The sequence below is a fragment of the Anolis sagrei genome, chromosome 10 (assembly GCF_037176765.1).
Source record: "Anolis sagrei isolate rAnoSag1 chromosome 10, rAnoSag1.mat, whole genome shotgun sequence".
Taxonomy (NCBI): Eukaryota; Metazoa; Chordata; class Lepidosauria; order Squamata; family Dactyloidae; genus Anolis; species Anolis sagrei.
In genome coordinates this window covers 20,378,558-20,399,562 of record NC_090030.1, presented here as the reverse complement: position 1 = coordinate 20,399,562, position 21,005 = coordinate 20,378,558, and the positions used below count along the sequence as shown (strand labels likewise).

The 21,005-nt window shown below is 45.5% G+C and overlaps 1 protein-coding gene across 1 annotated transcript in view; it reads right to left on the bottom strand.

Annotated features, from left to right (window-relative positions):
* The window catches only part of SHROOM4 (shroom family member 4), a 65,425-nt gene extending 47,380 nt beyond the window's left edge, over positions 1–18,045 (bottom strand). Inside the window, exon 1 of the mRNA XM_067471593.1 lies at positions 17,802–18,045. Coding sequence (XP_067327694.1) covers positions 17,802–17,942 — 141 coding nt within the window. The 5' untranslated portion in view covers positions 17,943–18,045. The remainder of the gene's footprint in view (positions 1–17,801) is intronic.
* Positions 18,046–21,005: the final 2,960 nt, after the last annotated feature.

Here is a 21,005-nt window from a genome sequence, read left to right as displayed (position 1 = left end):
TCATTTTAATTATTGTATTGTTTTAAAGTGTATTTTGCACTACAAATAAGATATGTGCAGTGTGCATAGGAACTCATGTTATTTTCAAATTATAATCTAGCCCTCCAACAGTTGGAGGGATTGTGACCTGGCCTTCTGTTTAAAAGGTTTGAGGACCCCTGGTCTAGATTCAGGGAAGTCTTGCTCCCCCTCTAATCTGCCTTGGTCAGACCACATCTGGAATCACACTGTGTCCGATTCTGGGCACTGCAATTTAAGGAGGATGCTAAGCTGGAATGTGTCCAGAGGAGGGCAACTCAAATGATCAAGGGTCTGAAGAACAAGCCCTATGAGGAGTGGCTTAAAGAGCTGGGCATGTTTAGCCTGCGGAAGAGAAGGCTGAGAGGTAACATGATGAAGGCCAGGGATCACGATTTGAGGGGAAGTCATAAGGAGGAGGGAGCAGACTTGATTTCTGCTGCCCTGGAGACTAGGACGCAATGGAAGAATGGCTCCAAATGACAGGAAAGGAAATTCCATCTGAACATGAGGAAGAACTGCCTAACTGTGTGAGCTGTTCAGCAGTGGAACTCTCTTCCCCGGAGTGTGGTGGAGGCTTTTTTGGAGGCTTTTAAGCAGAAGCTGGATGGCCATCTGTCAGTGGTGCTTTAAATGTAATTTTCCTGCTTCTTGTCAGAAAGGGGTTGGATTGAATGGCCCAAGAGGTCTCTTCCAACTTTATGATTCCACTAGCCGTCCCCTGCCACGCGTTGCTGTGGTCCACATGGGGGTTCTGTGTGGGAGATTTGGCCCAATTCTATCGTTGGTGGGGTTCAGAATGCTCTGTGATTGTAGTGAACTATACATCCCAGCAACTACAACTCCCAAATGTCAAGATTCTATTTTCCCCAAACTCCACCAGTGTTCACATTTGGGCATATTGAGCATTCGTGTAGAGTTTGGTCCAGATCCATCATTGTTTGAGTCCACAGTGATCTCTGGATGTAGGTGAACTACAACTCCAAAACCAAAGGACACCCTTCCAGTATTTTCTGTTGGTCATGGGAAAACTGTGTGTCAAGTTTGGTTCAATTCCATCGTTGGTGAGGTTCAGAATGCTCTTTGATTGTAGGTGAACTATACATCCCAGCAACTACAACTCCCAAATGACAAAATCAATTTTTTGAGTGAAGGACATAGATTGGATTGTTAGGTGTCTTGTGTCCAAATTTGGTGTCAATTCGTCCAGTGGTTTTTGAGTTCTGTTAATCACACAAACGAAGATTACATTTTTATTTATATAGATAATTCATGGAGACTGATTTAAATCTGGGTGAGATCTCAGGAATGCAAACAGCTTCCTTTCCAAAAAGGAGAACTTGCAGGAAAGGTTTTTTTTTCTGGATTCAGAACTTGGCTATTTATTGAGAAACCACCTCAAGTTGGCATCTCCAACAAGGTGAAGGCCAGGAGATTGGTTAGTATGGGAGAGAACCACCCCAAATTTGACCAAGTGGTCCTCAACTGTTCTACTTTCTCCCAGCAGAAGGGAGCACCAATGCAGAGTGAAACAGCATCTTAATGTGGGGGAAGGAAGAGATGTCCTTCCAGACCCCATTCCATGTGTCCCAAGTGCCTCACTCAATCCAACCCTGGCCAGTCTCCCCCAGAGGTGCCCCACACAAAGAGGGAAAAGACAGAGGACAACGATGCCCCAAATCAGCACATTTCCTCTCCCAGAGCTGTCAGGCTTTTTGTGAGGCTGAGCTTGGAGCAGAAAGAAAACAAACAGAGCTTTCATCATCTCCTCTTCCTCCCATTTCACTATGCAACGTGATTTTTGTTCCTAGATTATAAATGTCATTTCCCAATTGGTTCGATCATAAAAACACGGAAAACATTTATTAACCTGCAAAAAAACCTTCAGCGCATTTTGCTCCAGTTTTTCAATGAGTATCTCAACCAATCCAACCCAGTTTGTGGCAACCACAAAAACAAAGTTTCTGGAATAGAACTACTACTTTCAAAGGAAGGACTGCACAATTAATCAGGAAATTCCACTTTCAAATCAGGAATAGAAGAATTTTCAAATGTTACATAGTGTTGGAGTCCGCAAGCCTCTGCTCTGGTTGGTTGCTGCGGCATCCTTTCGGAAATGGAGTCCAGATGGGGAAGGGAAGGGCGGCGGGTGGGCAGGCCTTGGGCCCTGGAACGCCAAGGAGAGCAAGCAAGCCTTCCTCAAACCCAGTTGGAGCTGCAAAAGGGAGCCTGGAACAACTTGGGAGGAGAGTAGCTGGCTGTGGACAGAAGGAAATGGCCCACCTTTAAGGATTTCAAGGCCTGCCTGGTGTGGCTCCCCAAAATCCAAGAGGATTTCTCTAAAGAGGTTCAGAGAGCAGAGCTAGCGCAACCCGTCCTGAGGCAGATAGGAGGACCTACAGGGCTATTTTCTTTTGTCGTGTCAGGAGCTACTTCAGAAACTTCAGAAACTGCAAGTTGCTTCTGGTGTGAGAGAATTGGCCGTCTGCAAGGACGTTGCCCAGGGGACGCCCGGATGATTTTGATGTTTTTATCATCCTTGTGGGAGGCTTCTCTCATGTCCCTACATGAGAAGCTGGAGCTGACAGAGGGAGCTCATCCGCCTCTCCCCAGATTCGAACCTGTGACCTCTCAGTCCTGCCGGCACAGGGGTTTAACCTACTGTGCCACCGGGGGTTCCTTACAGGGCCATGAAGTGATGCTTTGCCTGGCTTCAGAGGAAAATCTGCTGAACCAGATGGATCTGCACTCTGGATTACAACTCCCAGCAATCCTAGAGTCTGGGAGTTCTTGAACACCTGCAAAGCTCCAGGTCCAACATCAGAGAGTTTGGGTTGTTGTGAGTTTTCCAGGCTGTATGGCCATGTTCCAAAAGCATTCTCTCCTGACCTTTCGCATGCAGTAAACCAAGAGTAACACTCAAAAAACAAGGGAATTCCAGAAATGACTCAATCAGGGCCAGCTAACACCTCCCAACAAAGAATTCCCCAGGAAGCAACCAGCCAGTCTTTGAAGCTGCAATGTTAATCAAGGTGGCCAATTCAAACATTCACACCTACCTTAAACAGACAATAGTTGTTTCTCCCACCCTGGACATTTTACAGACATATAAACCCAATTTTCCTAGTTTTCAACAGACCTCACAACCCCTGAGGATGCCTGCCATAGATGCAGGTGAGATAATGTTTCTGGAACATGGCCATACAGCCCAGAAAACTCACAACAGCACAGTGATTCCAGCTATGAAAGCCTTCGACAATACATCAGAGGGTTTCTTTGTCTAGTTTAACATCTGTAAGCTCAACCTACTTTTGTGCAACTCACAGAATTCCTCTTAAGCCAACAATTTACCTGTCCGAATGTATTCTCCCCTATGAACCATCAAGACAAGTAAGATCTTCTGGTGGGGCCCTGCTCTCGGTCCTGCCACTTTCGCAATCACGTCTGGCAGGAACGAGAGACAGAGCCTTTTCTGTGGTGGCCCCTCGGCTATGGAACTCTCTCCCAATTGAGATCAAATCTGTCCCCTCCCTCCTGTCCTTCAGGAGGCTGGTGAAATCCTGGCTATGGAAGGAAGCATTCCCAGAATAATCATTGAAACCGGCTACAGAACAAAGTTATCGACCACACATACGGACTGAGTTGGACATGATTTTATCTTGGCAAATTGGCTTATATGCAACTCTAATCTATATGCATTTTAACTCATAATTGTGTGATATTTTTAGATTGTACTATTAGCATTGAATCCTTGCTGTAAGCCGGTCTGAGTTCCTCTACGGAGGTTGAGAAGGTCAGGATATAAAAGTTTTAAATAAATAGGTTAGGAAACAATTCTGGGCCAGTTTCTACATCCAAACCTGAGAAATACACAGCCCAACCAAGAAAGAAATCTCTTCTTGGTGTTTTGGGTTTTTAGGCCTGTCTCTGGGTTTATTTGGGGGGTTGATTCAGAAAATGGCTAGACCCCACCAGCTATAGTTTCTTAGATATGGTTTTCTATGGGAGAACAGATGACGATTGGAAGATTGCATATGTTCTGCATCTCAAACACTAGAGCTGATGGAGGAAACGAGTGCATTTTTGGAACGAGCAGGTCAAATACACCCAGAAACAGGGCCACACTTTGAGGTACCAAAATGTGTATTGGTCAGTGTCAAAGCACAGAACTCCCATGGCTAACAGAAAATACTGGAAGGATTTGGTGGGCATTGACCTTGAGTTTGGGAGTTGTAGTTCACCTACATCCAGAGAGCACTGTGGACTCAAACAACGATACATCTGGACCAAACTTGACACAAATACTCAATATGCTCAAATGTGAACACTGGTGGAGTTTGGAAAAAACAGACATTGACATTTGGGAGCTGTAGTTGCTGGGATTTATAGTTCACCTGCAATCAAAGAGCATTCTGAACCCCACCAATGATAGAATCGGGCCAAACTTCCCAATTTTCTGATGATCTTTGGCGACCCCTCCGACCACCCGTCATGACCCCCCCAGGGGTCCCCACCCCTGGTTGAGAAACGCTGCCATAGACTGTGATGAGTGGGGGCCCTGGCGCAAGGGAAGGGGGCTGTCAGGGAGGAGGCCTTGCCAGGAAAGGAAGCCAGGAAAGGAAGATGCCGCCTCCACTCCGTGGCACCAAGCCATCGCCAGGAGCTGCAGTGTCTAGACACCTCACCCTCCTACAGAGCCTGGGAAACACACCCCGCCATCTTCATCCAGAAGGGCCCGGGCCCTGAGTAACCAATGCGGTGGGAGCCAAACGAAGCAAAGAGCCAGAACTCAGGTGTGCTTGGAAGCCTTCTGGAGATGAAGGCTCCTTCTACACTGCCATATAATCCAGATTATCGTCTTTGAACTGGATTATAGGCCATGCAGAAGGGGCTAAGAGAGGAGGTGTGTCCTGGGTCATTCTCTCACATCCAAGTTGGGAAGGGCACATCTAAGGATATCAAGGCGGCAAAGGGCAATGGGCCAGAACCCCCAAGACCAATAGAAAATACGGTGTTTTCTGATGGTCTTTGGTGAACCTCTGATATCCACCCCGTGACCTCATGTTGAGAAACGCTGATTTAAAAGGTGTCCCATTGAGGAGGGTGGGTGGGTAAATTTATTTATTTATTTATTTATTTATTTAGGGTATTTGTACCTCGCCTTTTCAATGCCTAAGGGCAGCTTCCAGCTGGAAACAATTCGATGCCTCCATGTACACATAATAAAATACATAGCAAAATCAATAATTATGTAGTTAAAAACATCAAGTCAATACAATTAAAATCTACTAAAATATATACATTTGGATCCCAAAAGGGTTTGCCTTGGTCAGGATGAGATGGTGTGCGGGAGAGAAAAAGTGTATCCATTAGACCCCGTATTGCCTACTCTTGATATAGAATCCCAGAGCTGGAAGAGACCCCTAGGGGTCATCCAGTCCATCCCCCTGCCATGCAAGAAGGCACAATCAAAGCACTCCTGATAGACAGCCTCTGCAGAAAAGCCTCCAGAGAAGGAGACTCCACCACACTCCCAGGCAGCCTATGCCACTCCCCAGGAAGTTCTTCCTAATCTTTTCAGTTGAATCTCTTTCCCTGCCATGTGAACCCATTGCTCCCTTGTGTCCTGGTCTCTAGAGCAGCAGAAAGTAAGTTTCCCACCTTTCCTTCACTTTCTGCCTCCAAAATAGAAGAGGAAGGGGAGAAAAGGGCACCAAGGGGACTTTATTATTATTATTATTATTATTATTATTATTATTAAACTTTATTTGTACCCCGCTAGCATCTCCCGAAGGACTCGATGCGGCTTACAAAGGCCAAGGCCTCAACACACAACATAACAATACACCTAAAGCAAATTAAACAATTAAAGCAGTATTAAAAACAACAAGCAATAAACAATACATCGAAACACGATAAAACTGGGCCGGGCCAGAGTAAAGGGTACAAGGTTAAAAAGTGCTGATGTGACAGGTGATATGTAAGGATTATAGGGCAAGTGCAGTGTGCAGTGTACGGCGATCTTAATTCTAATAAAGTGCTTCTGGGACTTGGTATTGGAGATTTCCTAATCAGGGAAGGCACATCGGAACAGCCAGGTCTTCAAGTTCTTTCTAAAGACTGCCAATGTAGGGGCCTGTCTAAGATCTTTGGGGAGGGTGTTCCAGAGTCGGGGGGCCACCACGGAAAAGGCCCTGTCTCGTGTCCCCACCAAACGCACTTGCGACGTAGGCGGGATCACGAGCAGGGCCTCTCCAGATGAACGTAGTGAGCGCGTGGGTTCGTAGACGGAGATGCAGTCACGCAGGTAGGCTGGTCCCAAACCGTTCAAGGCTTTGTAGGTAAGCACCTGCACCTTAAATTGGGCTCAGAAGATAAACGGCAGCCAGTGGAGCTCCTTGAACAGGAGGGTTGACCTCTCTCTGTAGGGAGCGCTTGGGGACTTGGGGAGAACCCCCTTCCTCCCAGCCTGCTCACCCTGCTCCAGCCCACCATGTGGTTCCCAAATTAGAAAGTTTGCCCATGCCTGGTATAGAGGCAAAGCAGTCATACAAACAACTCCCAAGCAGGTCCCACGCCCATTTTGCTTTTTCTCACTCCATGGCAAGCCTGGAACACCTCAGCAAGCGAGAGTTCAAAAGTGGCAGGCTCAAACCCAGCACCTCAATCTGTGGGTGATACCAGATGAGAGACTCCCCCCTGGGCACACAGAAGACTGGGCGACTTGGAAGGCGCTGAACAGACTGCGCTCTGGCACCACAAGATGCAGAGGAAAAGGCCTGTCTCGTGTCCCCACCAAACGCACTTGCGACGCAGGCGGGATCACGAGCAGGGCCTCTCCAGATGAACGTAGTGAGCGCGTGGGTTTCTTAAGATGCAGAGCCAATCTTAAGAAATGGGGCTACAAAGTTGAATCCACGACATACGAGTGCGGAGAAGAGCAAACCACTGACCACCTGCTGCAATGCACCCTGAGCCCTGCCACATGCACAATGGAGGACCTCCTTGCAGCAACACCAAAGGCACTCCAAGTGAGATACTGGTCAAAGGACATTTAATCAGCTACCAAGTTTGCAAAATTTGTGTGTGTGTGTGTGTGTTTTAAAATCTGTTTGTTTGTTTTGTTCTGTTAGAAATGTAATACAGTGTTCTGGTTGCGGATGACACGATAAATAAATAAGCCTAGAAGGAGAATGCACACACAAACAGCTGCCAGTGTTCAGGCTGAATCTGCCAGAGAGTCGATTTCTGAGTGCTACAAATCCCACCCCAGCCTTTTTGCCCTTCTGCTCAAGGAAAAATGCACCCAGACACCTTTCCTTCAATTCCTGCAATAAATGCAAGAGGAGATTTGAAGGAACTTGGGGGGGGGGGTGCAAAGCGGAGGGCACAAGGCCTGCAACAGCAAGGCATTGTTCCCCAGGATTTCTCCGAAATGGAATTTGGGGGTGCCTCAAGTGACTCTAGGGAAGGAAGGAAGAAAGGAGGAGGGCAAGGAAAGGAAAGGGCCGGGCCAAGGCTTACGGGAGAAGGGCGCTCTCCTTGGCTGACAGCTAATTAGGGCACAAAGGAGTCCTTGTTTCTGCAAGCAGAGTGAGTACTGCTGGCGACTTTGCCAGGGAGCGGGAGAGGAAAAGGACTGCCCCGAGTCTCAGCTGCCTATCAGCACAAGGAGATCTCAAGGAGGCACCCCAAACCCTGGCCTGGTGCCTTTCTAGCTCAACCCTCCCACCCCAAAATGCACTAAAAACAACTCCAGGAACAACAATTGTGAGTTGTCACTCACAGTTTGAAGAGAACTATTACCGTATATACTCAAGTATAAGCCTAATTTTTCAACCCTTTAGGCTGAAAAAGTCCCCCTTGGCTTGTATTCGAGTCAAGGTTATTTATTATTTTACTCTGTCATTATTATTATTATTATTACATTTATTATTTTACTCTGTTTATTATTATCAATATTATAATATGTATCATTTTACTTTATTATTATTATTACATTATTTTATAATTGTTATTATTACATTTATTATTTTACCCTATTTATTCTTGTTATTATTATATTTATTATTTCACTCTATTATTATTATTACATTTATTATTTTACTGTCTTTATTATTAATAATATTATAATTATCATTTTGCTTTATTATTACATTTATTATTTTATTTTATAATTCTTATCATTACATTTATTATTTTACCCTATTTATTGTTGTTATTATAATATTTATTATTTCACTCTATTATTATATTTATTATTTTACTGTCTTTATTATCAATATTATAATATTTATCATTTTACTTTATTACTATTATTACATTTATTATTCTATTTTATAATTGTTATCATTGCATTTATTATTTTACCCTATTTATTTTTGTTATTATTATATTATTTCACTCTCTTATTATTACATTTATTATTTTACTGTCTTTATTATTATTATAATATTTATCATTTTCCTTTATTATTACATTTATTATTTTATTTTATAATTTTTATCATTGCATTTATTATTTTACCCTATTTATTCTTGTTATTATTATATTTATTATTTCACTCTATTATTATTATTATTATTATTACATCTATTATTTTACTGTCTTTATTATTATTATTATTATTATTATTATTTTACTTTATTATTACATTTATTATTTTATTTTATAATTTTTATCATTGCATTTATTATTTTACCCTATTTATTCTTATTATTATATTTATTATTTCACTCTATTGTTATTATTACATTTATTATTATTACATTATTTTATTTTATAGTTATTACATTTATTATTTTACCCTATTTATTCTTGTTATTATTATATTTATTATTTCACTCTATTATTATTATTATTATTACATCTATTATTTTACTGTCTTTATTATTATTATTATATTTATCATTTTACTTTATTATTATTATTACATTATTTTATTTTATAATTGTTATCATTACATTAATTTACTGTATTTATTGTTATTATTATATTTATTATTTCACTCTATTATTATTATTATATTTATTATTTTACTGTCTTTATTATTATTAGAAGGACACATAAGCACATTTACACCGAAGAAGGTTAAAATGATGGTTTAATCCAGTGCTTCTCAACCTGGGGGTCGGGACCCCTGGAGGGGTCGCGAGGGGGTGTCAGAGGGGTCACCAAAGACCACCAGAAAACACAGTATTTTCTGTTGGTCATGGAGGTTCTGTGTGGGAAGTTTGGGCCAATTCAATCCTTGGTAGGGTTCGAATGCTCTTTGATTGTAGGTGAACTATAAATCCCAGCAACTACAACTCCCAAATGTCAAGGTCTATTTTCCCAAAACTCTACTAGTATTTACATTTGGGCATACTGAGAATTCATGCCAAGTTTGGTCCAGATCCATCATTGTTTGAGTCTACAGTTCTCTCTGGATGTAGGTAAACTACAACTCCCAAAACTCAAGGTCAGTGCCCACCAAACCCATCCAGTATTTTCTGTTGGTCATGGGAATTCTGTATGCCAAGTTTGAACTCGTTGGTGGAGTTCAGAATGCTCTTTGATTGTAAGTGAACTATAAATCCACGCAACTACAACTCCCACAGGACAAAATCAATAACCTCCCCCAATCTGCTACTATTCATAACAGCAGCAGAATGAGTTATGAAGTAGCAACGAAACGAATTTTATGGTTGGGGGTCACAATAACATGAGGAATTAAGGTGTTGTGGCATTAGGAAGGTTGAGAACCACTGGTTTAATCAGAACTGGACAGTCTTATCATAAATTATGTAAATATTCAAAAACATTTAACCTACTGATGCCTCAATTAATGTAATTTTATTGGTATCTATTTTCATTTTGAAATGTACCAGTAGCTCAGTGGTTCTCAACCTTCCTAATGCCGTGACCCCTTAATACAGTCCCTCATGTTGTGGTGACCCCCAACCATAACATTGTTTTTGTTGCTACTTCATAACAGTCATTTTACTATTTTTATAAATCATAACGTAAATATCAGATATGCAAGATGTATTTTCATTCACTGGACCAAACTGGGCACAAACACCCAATGCACCCATGTGTAAATGCTAGTGGAGTTGAGGGAGGATTGATTTTGTAATTTGGGAGTTGTAGTTTCTGGGATTTATAGTTCACCTATAATCAAAGAGTATTCTGAACTCCACCAGCAATGGATTTGAACCTAATTTGCCACACAGAGCTCCCATGACAAATGGAAAACAATTGAAAGGTTTGGTGGGCATTGACCTTGAGTTTGGGAGTTGTAGTTCACCTATATCCAGAGAGCACTGTGGACTCAAGCAATGGTGGATCTGGACCCAACTTGGCACAAATACTCAATGTGCGCAAATGTGAACACTGGTGGAACCTGGGGAAAATAGACCTTGACTTTTGGGAGTTGTAGTTGCTGGGATTTATAGTTCTCTACAATCAAAGAATATTCTGAACTTCACCAACGATAGAATTGGCTCAAACTTCCAACATGGAATCCCCATGACCATCAGAAAATACTGTGTTTTCTGATGGTCTTTGGCGACCCCTCTGACACCCCTTCGCGACCCCCTCAGGGGTCCCGACCCCCAGGTTGAGAAACACTGCAGTAGCTGCTGCATTTCTCACCCTTATACTCGAGTCAATCCGTTTTCCCAGCTTTTTGTGGTAAAATTAAGTGGCTCGGCTTATATTCGGGTTGGCTTATACTCGAGTATATACGGTAATTTGTTTTAAACCTTAAAATGCATTGATATTTGGATGTGACCTTGCTTTTTAGGTAGACCCCCGCCCTCCTTCCTCCCTGCACCATTTGGGAACAGAGCTGTACTTTCAGGCTGCAAGCAACATCAAGACAGAAGCCCATCTCACTCCCAAAGAGGAGTTGCAGAGTCTAAGAAGCAAGATTGGCAACCAGTGGGCAGGCACTAGTTGATGCAACTCAGTCCATTGGCATGTGACAAAGGGGACGAGGAGGGGGGCTCCCAAAGGCCTGATCTTGTGCATAGACTGCCTCTTAGTGGTGCCCCAAGCAACATGCCACCCATCATTGCCAAGGCTGCAAAGCAACATCCTTCACTGGAGCAAGGGAATTGGGGAGGGGACCCATTGACATCTCTCCAGGAACTCCCCCCCCCCCAGGTTCAACTCCTCCCCTTTATTTATTTACAATATTTATAGCCCACCATTCTCAGCTATACGGCGACTCAAGGCGGGTTACGGATTGGCACAATTCAATGTCAGGCATCCATAAAAGTGCCATTAAAAGTAATCAACATGACAATATAAAACATAAATGGAAACCGTTAAAGAATATAATCATCGGTATCATCTTGTTAAAAACATTATCCAGTAACATCGTCTGGCCAGTCCATGTTCATCATTCATAGTTCTGAGTTATCTGGGTTGCAGTGAGTTTTCCAGGATGTATGGCCATGTTCCAGAAGCATTATCTCCTGACATTTCGCCCACATCTATGGCAGGCATCTTCAGAGGTTGTGACATCTGTTGGAAACTAGGCAAGTGAGTTTTATATATCTGTGGAATGTCCGGTGAGAGAAAGAACTCTTATCTGCTGGAGGCAAGTGTGAATGTTGCAATTGGCCACCTTGCAACCTTGCAGTTTCAAAGCCTGGCTGGTTGCTGCCTGGGTGATCCTTTGTTGGTAGGTGTTAGCTGGCCCTGATTGATTCTTGTCAATCAAGCAGACAAGTTTTTTTTCTCCCACCTTGGGACATTGCAGAGATATATTAACCTCACTTGCCTACTTTTCAACACGCCTCACAATCTCTGAGGATACCTGCCATAGGACCCTTCCATACATCCCTATATCCCAGAATATCAAGGCAGAAAATCCCATATTATCTGATTGATTCAGATAACCTAGGGCCCTTCCACACATCCATATCATCCAGAATATCAATGGAGAAAATCCCACAACATCTGCTTTGAACTGGGTTATCTGAGTCCACACTGCCATATATTCCAGTTCAAAGCAAAAAATGTGAGATATTATTCAGCTGTGTGGAAGGGGCCCAAGTTCAAAGCAGATATTGTGGGATTTCCTGCCTTAATATTCTGGGATATAGGGCTGTGTGGAAGGGCCCATAGATGTAGACAAAACATCAGGAGAGAATGCTTCTGGAACATGGCCATACAGCCCAGAAAACTTACAGCAACCCATGAATTCAAGGCTTTCCCATTTCAAGGGTGAGAGAGAGAGAGAGACTTGCTGAAGGTTTCTGTTACTAGGTTGGGATTTGAATTCTGATCACAGAGTCCTTGGGCCCTTCCACACAGCCATATCACCCTGAATATCAAGGCAGAATATCCCACAATATCTGCTTTCAGCTGGGTTATCTGAGCACACACTGTCATATATTCCAGTTCAAAGCAGGTAATGTGGGATTTTATACAGCTGTGTGGAAGGGGCCCTAGTTCAGGCAGCTTCAAACTCTGGCTCTCCAGCTGTTTGAGCCCCCAACTCCCAGAAGCCCTAATTGCCAGCTTAGAATCATAGAATTGGATTCTAAGCCTCATGGGCCATCCAGTCCAACCCCCTGCCAAAAAGCAGGAAAATTGCATTCAAAGCATTCCCGACAGATGGCCATCCAGCCTCTGTTTAAAAGCTTCCAAAGAAGGAGCCTCCATCACACTCTGGGGCAGAGAGTTCCACTGCTGAACGGCTCTCACAGTCAGGAAGTTCTTCCTCATGTTCGGATGGAATCTCCTTTCTTGTAGTTTGAAGCCATTGTTCCGTGTCCTAGTCCGCACCCTCCTCCCTATAACTTCCTCTCACATATTTATACATGGCCTTCATCATATCTCCTCTCAGTCTTCTCTTCTTCAGGCTAAACATGCCCAGCTCTTTAAGCCGCTCCTCATAGGGCTTGTTCTCCAGACCATTGATAATTTTAGTCTCCCTCCTCTGGACACATTCCAGCTTGTCACTATCTCCCTTCAATTGTGGTGCCCAGAATTAAACACAATATTCCAGGTGTGGTCTGACCAAGGCAGAATAGAGCATGGGGAGCATGACTTCCCTGGATCTAGACACTAGACTCCTATTGATGCAGGCCAAAATCTCATTGGCTTTTTTTGCCGCCGCATGACATTGTTGGCTCATGTTTAACTTGTTGTCCACGAGGACTTCAAACTTTGAAGTCCCAGAAGCTCCAATTGCCAGCTTGTTCAATGGGAAGAGATTCTGAGAGTTGGAGGTCCACAGTGTGAAGAGGCCTGTTTTAGTCCAACAGTCACACCGTGCTGACTGGCAACTGTGGTATGACTTCAGGTTGGGTTCAGTGTCAGGAAAAGCCCCTCAATGGCTTTCCAGGGAGGAGCAGGGACTTCAGCCTTGGTCTTTTAGCTTCCTGCTTTTGAGTACTTTGACTAGGACTCTGAAGACCAGGGCTTCAGAGAGAAAGACCTTGGGCGAATCATACACTCTCAGCCTCAGGAAACCTTATGATAGAAATGACTTGGAAGGCACACAGCAACAATGACAACAACACAGATCTGGTGCCTGGACCCCCAAAGCTTTTCCCAGCCTCCCTGCAGAAGAGGCCCATGATCCACGGGGCATTCCGTTGCAAGGTGTGCCCTGCGAGGGCTGGCAGGCGAGACAAGGGCAGTTAATCATTCACCGCCTGGCACCGCCCCACATCCCTGCAGGGGAGGCTTTCCGGCCCACATTGGCTCCACGCAGACAAAGGATTCTGCCAAAGAGATCCCTCCCTCCCTTTCACAGAATCCTAGAGTTGGAAGAGACCCCCAGGGCCAGGGGTTTAACCCAGGCATGGGCAAACTTCAGCCCTCCAAGTGTTTTGGACTTCAGCTCCCACAATCCCGAACAGCCTCAGATTCTTTCCTTTTCGCTTAAGCAACTGAGGGGCGAAAGGAAGGGTTGTTAGGAGCTGAAGTCCAAAATACTTGGGGGGCCCAAGTTTGCTCATGCCTGGGTTAACCCTATTCTGCCAGGCAGGAAGGCACAATCCAAAGGGGTGCTTTAAATGTGATTTTCCTGCTTCTTGGCAAGGGGTTGGACTCTTCCAACGTACCTCTTCCCGTACCTTGGGAAGCCTGACTTGGACACAATAGTCCATGCTTTGGTTACATCACGTATAGACTACTGCAATGCGTTCTATGTGGGGTTGCCTTTGAAGACTGTCCAGAAGCTTCAAATGGTCCAATGGACGGCAGCCAGATTGTTGTTTTTGTTGTTGTTGTTGTTTTTTGTCATGTCAGGAGCGACCTGAGAAACTGCTAGTCGCTTCTGGTGTGAGAGAAGTAAGTGTCTCCTGATTTCCTGGCCACAGTCTGCATCTGCAGTAATCTTTGCACCTAGAAATACAAAGTCTGTCACGGCCTCCACATTTTCTCCCTCTATTTTCCAGTTGTCAATCATTCTTGAATAGAATAATGTTGTCCAATAGAACTTGGACATTATTTAACTAGGAGACGCTGATGATAATGATGTTGTTTTTCATTGTTTTTCTTGCTTCTATTGTGATTTTATATTTATATTATATTTTATATATATTTTATATTGTTTTAATGTTTAATTTATATTTTGTTGTTATGTGTAGTGACTTGTAAACTGCCTTGAGTCGCCGTTAAGGCTGAGAAAGGCAGTATACACGTATAGTAAATAAATAATAAATAAGTATGATACGATAAGATGGCCATCCAGACTCTGCTCTGAAAAGTTAGGAGCGATATGGACTGCCAGTTAACCTCTACCTCAGACCACGGTTTTGCAGCCATGGGGAGAGAAACTAGATGTTTTCCCCTCTATCTTTAGTATGTTTTTAACATACTTTCAAATAGTTTAGCATCCCCTCATGTATGGTTACCTGTTCCATAGTGCAACTTAAAATGCTTGTTTTAGTTGTCTGAAGCCAACTTGGGCGGGAGGCCAATCAATCAATTGATCAACCCAGCCAATGGAGAGGGGAGCGTTCTGGTTAAACATGAGCCAACAATGTGATGTGGCGGCATAAAAAGCCAATAGGATTTTGGCCTGCATCAATAGAAGCTTAGTGTCTAGATTGAGGGAAGTCATGCTACCCCTCTATTCTGCTTTGGTTAGACCGCACCTGGAATACTGTGTCCAATTTTGGGCACCACAATTCAAGAGAGATAGTTACAAGCTGGAATGTGTCCAGAGGAGGGTGACTAAAATGATCAAGGGTCTGGAGAACAAGCCCTATGAGGAGCGCTTAAGGAGCTGGGCATGTTTAGCCTGAAGAAGAGAAGGCTGAGAGGAGATATGATAGCCATGTATAAATATGTGAGAGGAAGTCATAGGGAGGAGGAGGGAGCAAGCTTGTTTCCGTCTGCCCTGGAGACTAGGATGCGGAACAATGATTTCAAACTACAAGAAAGGAGATTCCATCTAAACATTGGGAAGAACTTCCTGACTGTGAGAGCTGTTCAGCAGTGGAACTCTCTGCTTTGGAGTGTGGCGGAGGCTCCTTCTTTGGAGGTTTTTAAACAGAGGCTGGATGGCCATCTGTCGGGGGTGCTTTGAATGCAATATTCCTCCTTCTTGGCAGGGGGTTGGACTGGATGGCCCATGAGGTCTCTTCCAACTCTGTGATTGTTTGATTCTATGAATTGCGTTTCCCTGCCTGGCAGAATAGGGGTAAACCAGGCATGGGCAAACTTCGGCCCTCCGGGTGTATTGGACTTTGAATGTGATTTCCCTGCTTCTTGGCAGGGGGTTGGACTGGATGGCAAATGAAGTCTCTTCCAACTCTGATTGTATGAGCTGAAGTCCAAAACACCTGCTCAAACCCATATTCTGCCAGTCAGGAAGGCACAATCCAAACCCTCCTGACAGATGGCTACCCCGACTCTGCTCTAAATAGTTAGGAGCAATGCAGACCTGCCACTTAACCTCTACTTCAAGCCACTGTCTTGCAGCTATGGGGAGAGAAACTAGGGTCAAGGAAGAATGCAGAGCAGGCATGGGCAAACTCCGGCCCTCGGCTGTTAGGAATTGTTAGGAGTTGGAGTCCATAACACCTAGTCTTAACTGACCTCGCAGGGTAAAAGTGGGAGAAAGAGGGCCACCGGGATTGCCTTTTTGCTCAGAATAGGTTAATCTCATCATAATAAATCCATTAGTTTCCAGATATATCATTAACACATCCAGGAGAAGCAGTCTCCTTGCTGCAGGGGACAAATACCCTATGTACTCGAATGTAATGCTCACTTTTTGGCCTCATCCCTGTTTTGGAGGCTCCAAGTTCCAGAAAAGAAAAGTTTGAAGGCTCTGGGTCTGAGGAGGGAGGGGGGCAACGGAAGGAAAGTTTCCGAAAACAACCGAGAAGCGCCGGAGGAGGGGGGAGACCCGCCGATTGAGTCCCGAACTCGGTAAGAAACAAAAGAGCCGGAGAAGAAGGGAGAGGGAGAGTAAGGAGGCATGGATGGGGAATGCAGAAGGGTCTGGGAAAGGAGCGTCGAGGGGAGGGGGAGACAGGACCCGCCAGGAACAAAAGCAGCGGCCTGGACAGGGAGAACTCCCCCTTTGCTTTCTCTCCTGCTTCTCTCCTCTTCCTTCTCCGTTCCTCCTTTCTCTTCCCCTTCTTCTTTCCCTCCTCTTTCTCTTCTTCTCCCTCCTTTCCTCCTCGTTCCCTGACTTCTCCTCTTTTCTTTCTCTTCCTCCTCCACTTTCTCCTTCTCCTTTCCCTCCTTCTCTCCCCCTTGTCCTCCTCTTATTCCTCCTTTCCTTCCTCGTCTTTCTCCTTCTCCTCCTCCTTTCCCTTCCCCGCCTTCTCTCCCTCTTCTCTTCTTCTTTCTCTTCCTCCTTTCCTCCTTTCTCCTTTCCCTTCCCCTCCTTTTCCTCCTCCTCTTCTGTCTTTTTCTTCTCCTTTCCTCATTCCCTGCCTCCTCCTCTCTTCTTTCTTTTTCCCCCTCCTCTATCTCCTTCTCCTCCTCCTTTCCATTCCCCGCCTTCTCTCCCCCCTCCTCCTCTTTCTCTTCTTTCACTTCTTCCCCCTTTCCTGCTCTTTCCCTGCCTCCCTTTTCTACTTCTCCTTCTTTCCCCTCCCTCTCCCCTTCTTCTTTCTCTTCTTTTTCCTCCTTTCCTCCTCTATCCCTGCCCCTCTTCTTCTTTCTCCTCCTCCTCCTTTCCCTTCCCCTCCTTCTCCCTTTCTTCTTCTTCCTCCTTTCCTCCTCTATCCCTGCCCCCTCTTCTTTCCCTTCCCCTCCTTTTTCCCTTCTTCTTCCTCTTCCTCCTTTCCTCCTCTATCCCTGCCCCCTCTTCTTTCTCCTCCTTTTCCTTTCCCTTCCCCTCCTTCTCTTCCCCTTCCTTTCTTCTTCCTCCTTTACTCCTCTTTCCCTGCCTCCTTCTCCTCTTTCTCCTTCCCCTTACCCACCTTCTCTACCTCTTCTCCTCCTCTCTTCTTTCTCTTCCTTCTCCTCCCCACTTTCCCTTCCCCTCCTTCTCTTCCTTCTCTTCTGTCTCTTCCTCCTCCTTTCCTCCTCTTTCCCTGCATCCTTCTCCTCTTTCTCCTTCCCCTTACCCACCTTCTCTCCCTCTTCTCCTCCTCTTCTTTCTCTTTCTTCTCCCCCCCATTTTCCTTCCCCCTCCTTCTCTTCTGTCTTTTCTTCCTCCTCCTCCTTTCTTCCTCTATCCCTGCCTCCTTCAACTGTTTCTCCTTCTCCCCCCCCCCCTTTCCCTCCTTCTCCTCATCCTCTTCTTTCTCTCCTCTTTCTCCTTTCCCCCTCTTTCTCCTTTCCCCCTCCTCTTCTTCCTCTCTCCCGCTCACCTTGGCGACGAGGAGGGGGGCTCCGTGCTCGAGGCCCCCTTGGAGGGAGAAGCCCCAGGGCGCCCCCCCGCACAGCTGCACCGGCACCAGCTGGAAGGCGCCCCCCGCGGGACCCTCCCCTTCCTCCGGACGGGGCTCCATGAAGCCACGCGGGGCGGATGCATCCCGCAACTCCGTGGCGTGGACGGAGAGAGGGAAGGAGGGCTCCCTCTGCCGCCGTGGCCGCCCCCTTCGCACGCAGGCCGCGCCCACTCGGGATCCAGCCCACGCCCACCCGAGAGGCAGGCCCTGCCCACCCGCTCCGCGTGGAGCCCCTGGAGGGATGCCATTGATGCTTTTGCGGGGCTGTATCTTTCAAAATCCTGCCGTGGGGGCTTCCCAACTCCTTTGTGCTCCTTCTCTGCCCCCAAAGTCTTTCCAACAATGCCCCCAAGCATCATCCACAAGCATGAGGCGCTACTTTGCACCCATTTCTCTCCCCCTCCTTCCGAAGATGTCCGCGCAGGCGCAGAGCGGCAGGACTCCCCTTCTCTCCCCCCCCCCCTTTCGCTTGCCCTTGTTTTTGCAATGCGCAGCGGGTCATTAATCCGGATTAAGCCCCTGGAGCGTCCCGTGACGCAACTACGTCAAAAGTAATTGGGGGGGAGGTTGTTTAGGAAAGAGTTTAGGAAAGAGCACTCTGCCCATGCTCAGGAGCCCCAGAAGCAAATCCTTCCTGGTGTTGCATGAGGACTTTCCATCTGTTTTGAATCTGTGTTTTTGATGCCACTGATTAAACATTTTTTGTTTTGTTTTTAGAAACAAAACACCTTTGTTCTATCTATTGTGTGAACTGTGTTTTGGTTCAACACAGACCTCCTGTGTTGAACCAAACAGTGCCAACAAAGAGAAAAAAATTTAAGACAAGTGCAAAGAACAGATGTCCCAAGAACTTCTAACTGGACTAAGACTCAAAAGAGACATGCACAAGAAGTGGCGGAGGGGAGAACAGATGTCCCAAGAACTTCTAACTGGACCAAGACTCAAAAGAGACATGCACAAGAAGTGGCAAAGGGGAGAAATCACCAAAGAAGAATTCAAACAACAAATGACCCAACTCCTGTAGGGAAAAGGTTTGCAAGGTAAGCACAAGCTGAGCTCAGCCTTGCCAGGAGCATGTAAAACAATAAAAAGAGCTTCTTTGCTTAGGAAAAGAACAAGGAGGCAATAGGGCCTCTGTGAGGAGAAGATGGGATAATGCTGACAGGGGACAGGGAAAAGGCAGAGCTACTCAATGCCTTCTTTGCCTCAGTCTTCTCACAAAAAGAAAGCTGCCATCAAACTCAGCAACATGGAGTGGATGAAGGATTAGGGGAAATCCAACCTCAAATAGGGAAACAAGTCATCCAGAAATACCTGGCTGCTCTAAACGAATTCAAGTCCTCAGGGCTAGATCAACTACATTCAAAAGTATTGAGGGAAGTAGTGGAAGTAATTTCAGAACTACTGGCAATAATCTTTGAGAGTTCTTGGAGAACAGGAGCAGTTCCAGCAGATTGGAGGAGGTCAAATGTGGTCCCTATCTATCTTCAAGAAGGGAAAAAAGGATGACCCAAACAATTACCATCCAGTCAGCCTCATGAGGATACCAGGCAAGATTCAGGAAAAGATAGTTAAGGAAGTGGTCTGCAAACACTTAGAAAGGAACTTCTTCCTCCCTTCTTTCCCTCTTCCTTCCTCCCTCCTTTCCTCTTCCTTGCTTCCTTCTTTCCTTCACCTCTTCCTCCCTCCCTCCTTTCTCATCCCTCCCTTCTTCCTTCCTCCTTCCCTCTTCCGTACTTCTTCTTTCCTTCTCCCTCCCTCCCTTCCTTCCTTCCCTCCTCCCTCCTTCCCTTCCTTCTCCCCTCCCCCTTCCCTCTTCCTTCCTTTCCTCCTCCCTTCTTTCCTTCTTCCATCCTCCTTCCCTCTTCCTTCATCCATCCTTTCCTCTCCCTTACTTCCTTCTTTTCTTCACCACTTCCTCCCTCCCTCCTTTCTCATCCTTTCCTTCCTTCTTCCCTCTTCCGTACTTCCTTCCTCCTTCCTTTCCTTCCTTCTTCCCTCTTCCGTACTTCCTTCCTCCTTCCTTCCTTTCTTCTTTCCTTCCTTCCTTCTCCTCCCTCCCTCCCTCCTTCCCTCTTCCTTCCTTTCTTCCTCCCTTCATACCTTCCTTCCCTCTTTCTCCCTCCCTCTTTCCCTCTTCCTTCCTTCCTTCCTTCCTTCCTTCCTTCCTTCCTTCCTTCCTTCCTCCTTCCAGCTTTCAAGGCCTCCTTGTAAGCGCTATGGAAGCAGAGTGGGCAATACTGGCCTTTGGCCAGATGGATCTGCCAGCCTTCTGCCCCCTGTGAATGATTCCCCTTCCTCCCAGGGTTGGACTTTCCCTCTATGCAGATAATGGACTGCAAGGCCCAGTGGTTTTATCACCCATGGCCCCTGGCCTCCGTGTGCAGCTGCTGCTTTTGGTTGTGGGGCAGTGAGCACCCTCCCCTTGCCCTGCTTCACTGCCCACATTAGATAGGTACATACAGGCCACCCCTAAATTACAAACATCCAACTTACAAATGACTCATAGTTAAGACAACAGGAAGTGAGAGAAATCTCCCCCTCGGAAAGGGAATTCACTCATAGAAGAAAGGGGTCTCCATGAGTGAATTCCCAATCCTAGTTCCACAACAAGGCATATTTTCCAAAATCCAATTACACTAGTAAAAGGTAAATGTTTCCCCTGACATTAAGTCTAGTCGTGTCCAACTCTGGGGGGTGGTGCTCATCTCCATTTCTAATCCGACAGGCCAGCGTTTTCAGTAGACGCCTCCAAGGTCATGTGGCCGGGATAACACTGTTACCTTCCCGCCAAAACAGTACCTATTGATCGACTCACATTTACATGTTTTCGAACTGCTAGGTTGGCAGAAGCTGGGGCTAACATTGGGAGCTCACCACGCTCCCCGGATTCCAACCGCCAGCCTTTCGGTCAGCAAGTTCAGCAACTCTGCAGTTCAGCTCACTGTTAATTACACTATATAGCAATTTTTTTTAGAAAAAAATCTGTTCCTGGTTTGAAAGTGTTATTTCCTTTTTAGTTGTGTGGGTCCTTAATTTGGAAGCACTTGTTCTCCTTCGGAAACTTCATTTTTGTGACTGCAACAGACTACGTGGAATTGGTTGAGATCCAAGGAGAGATTC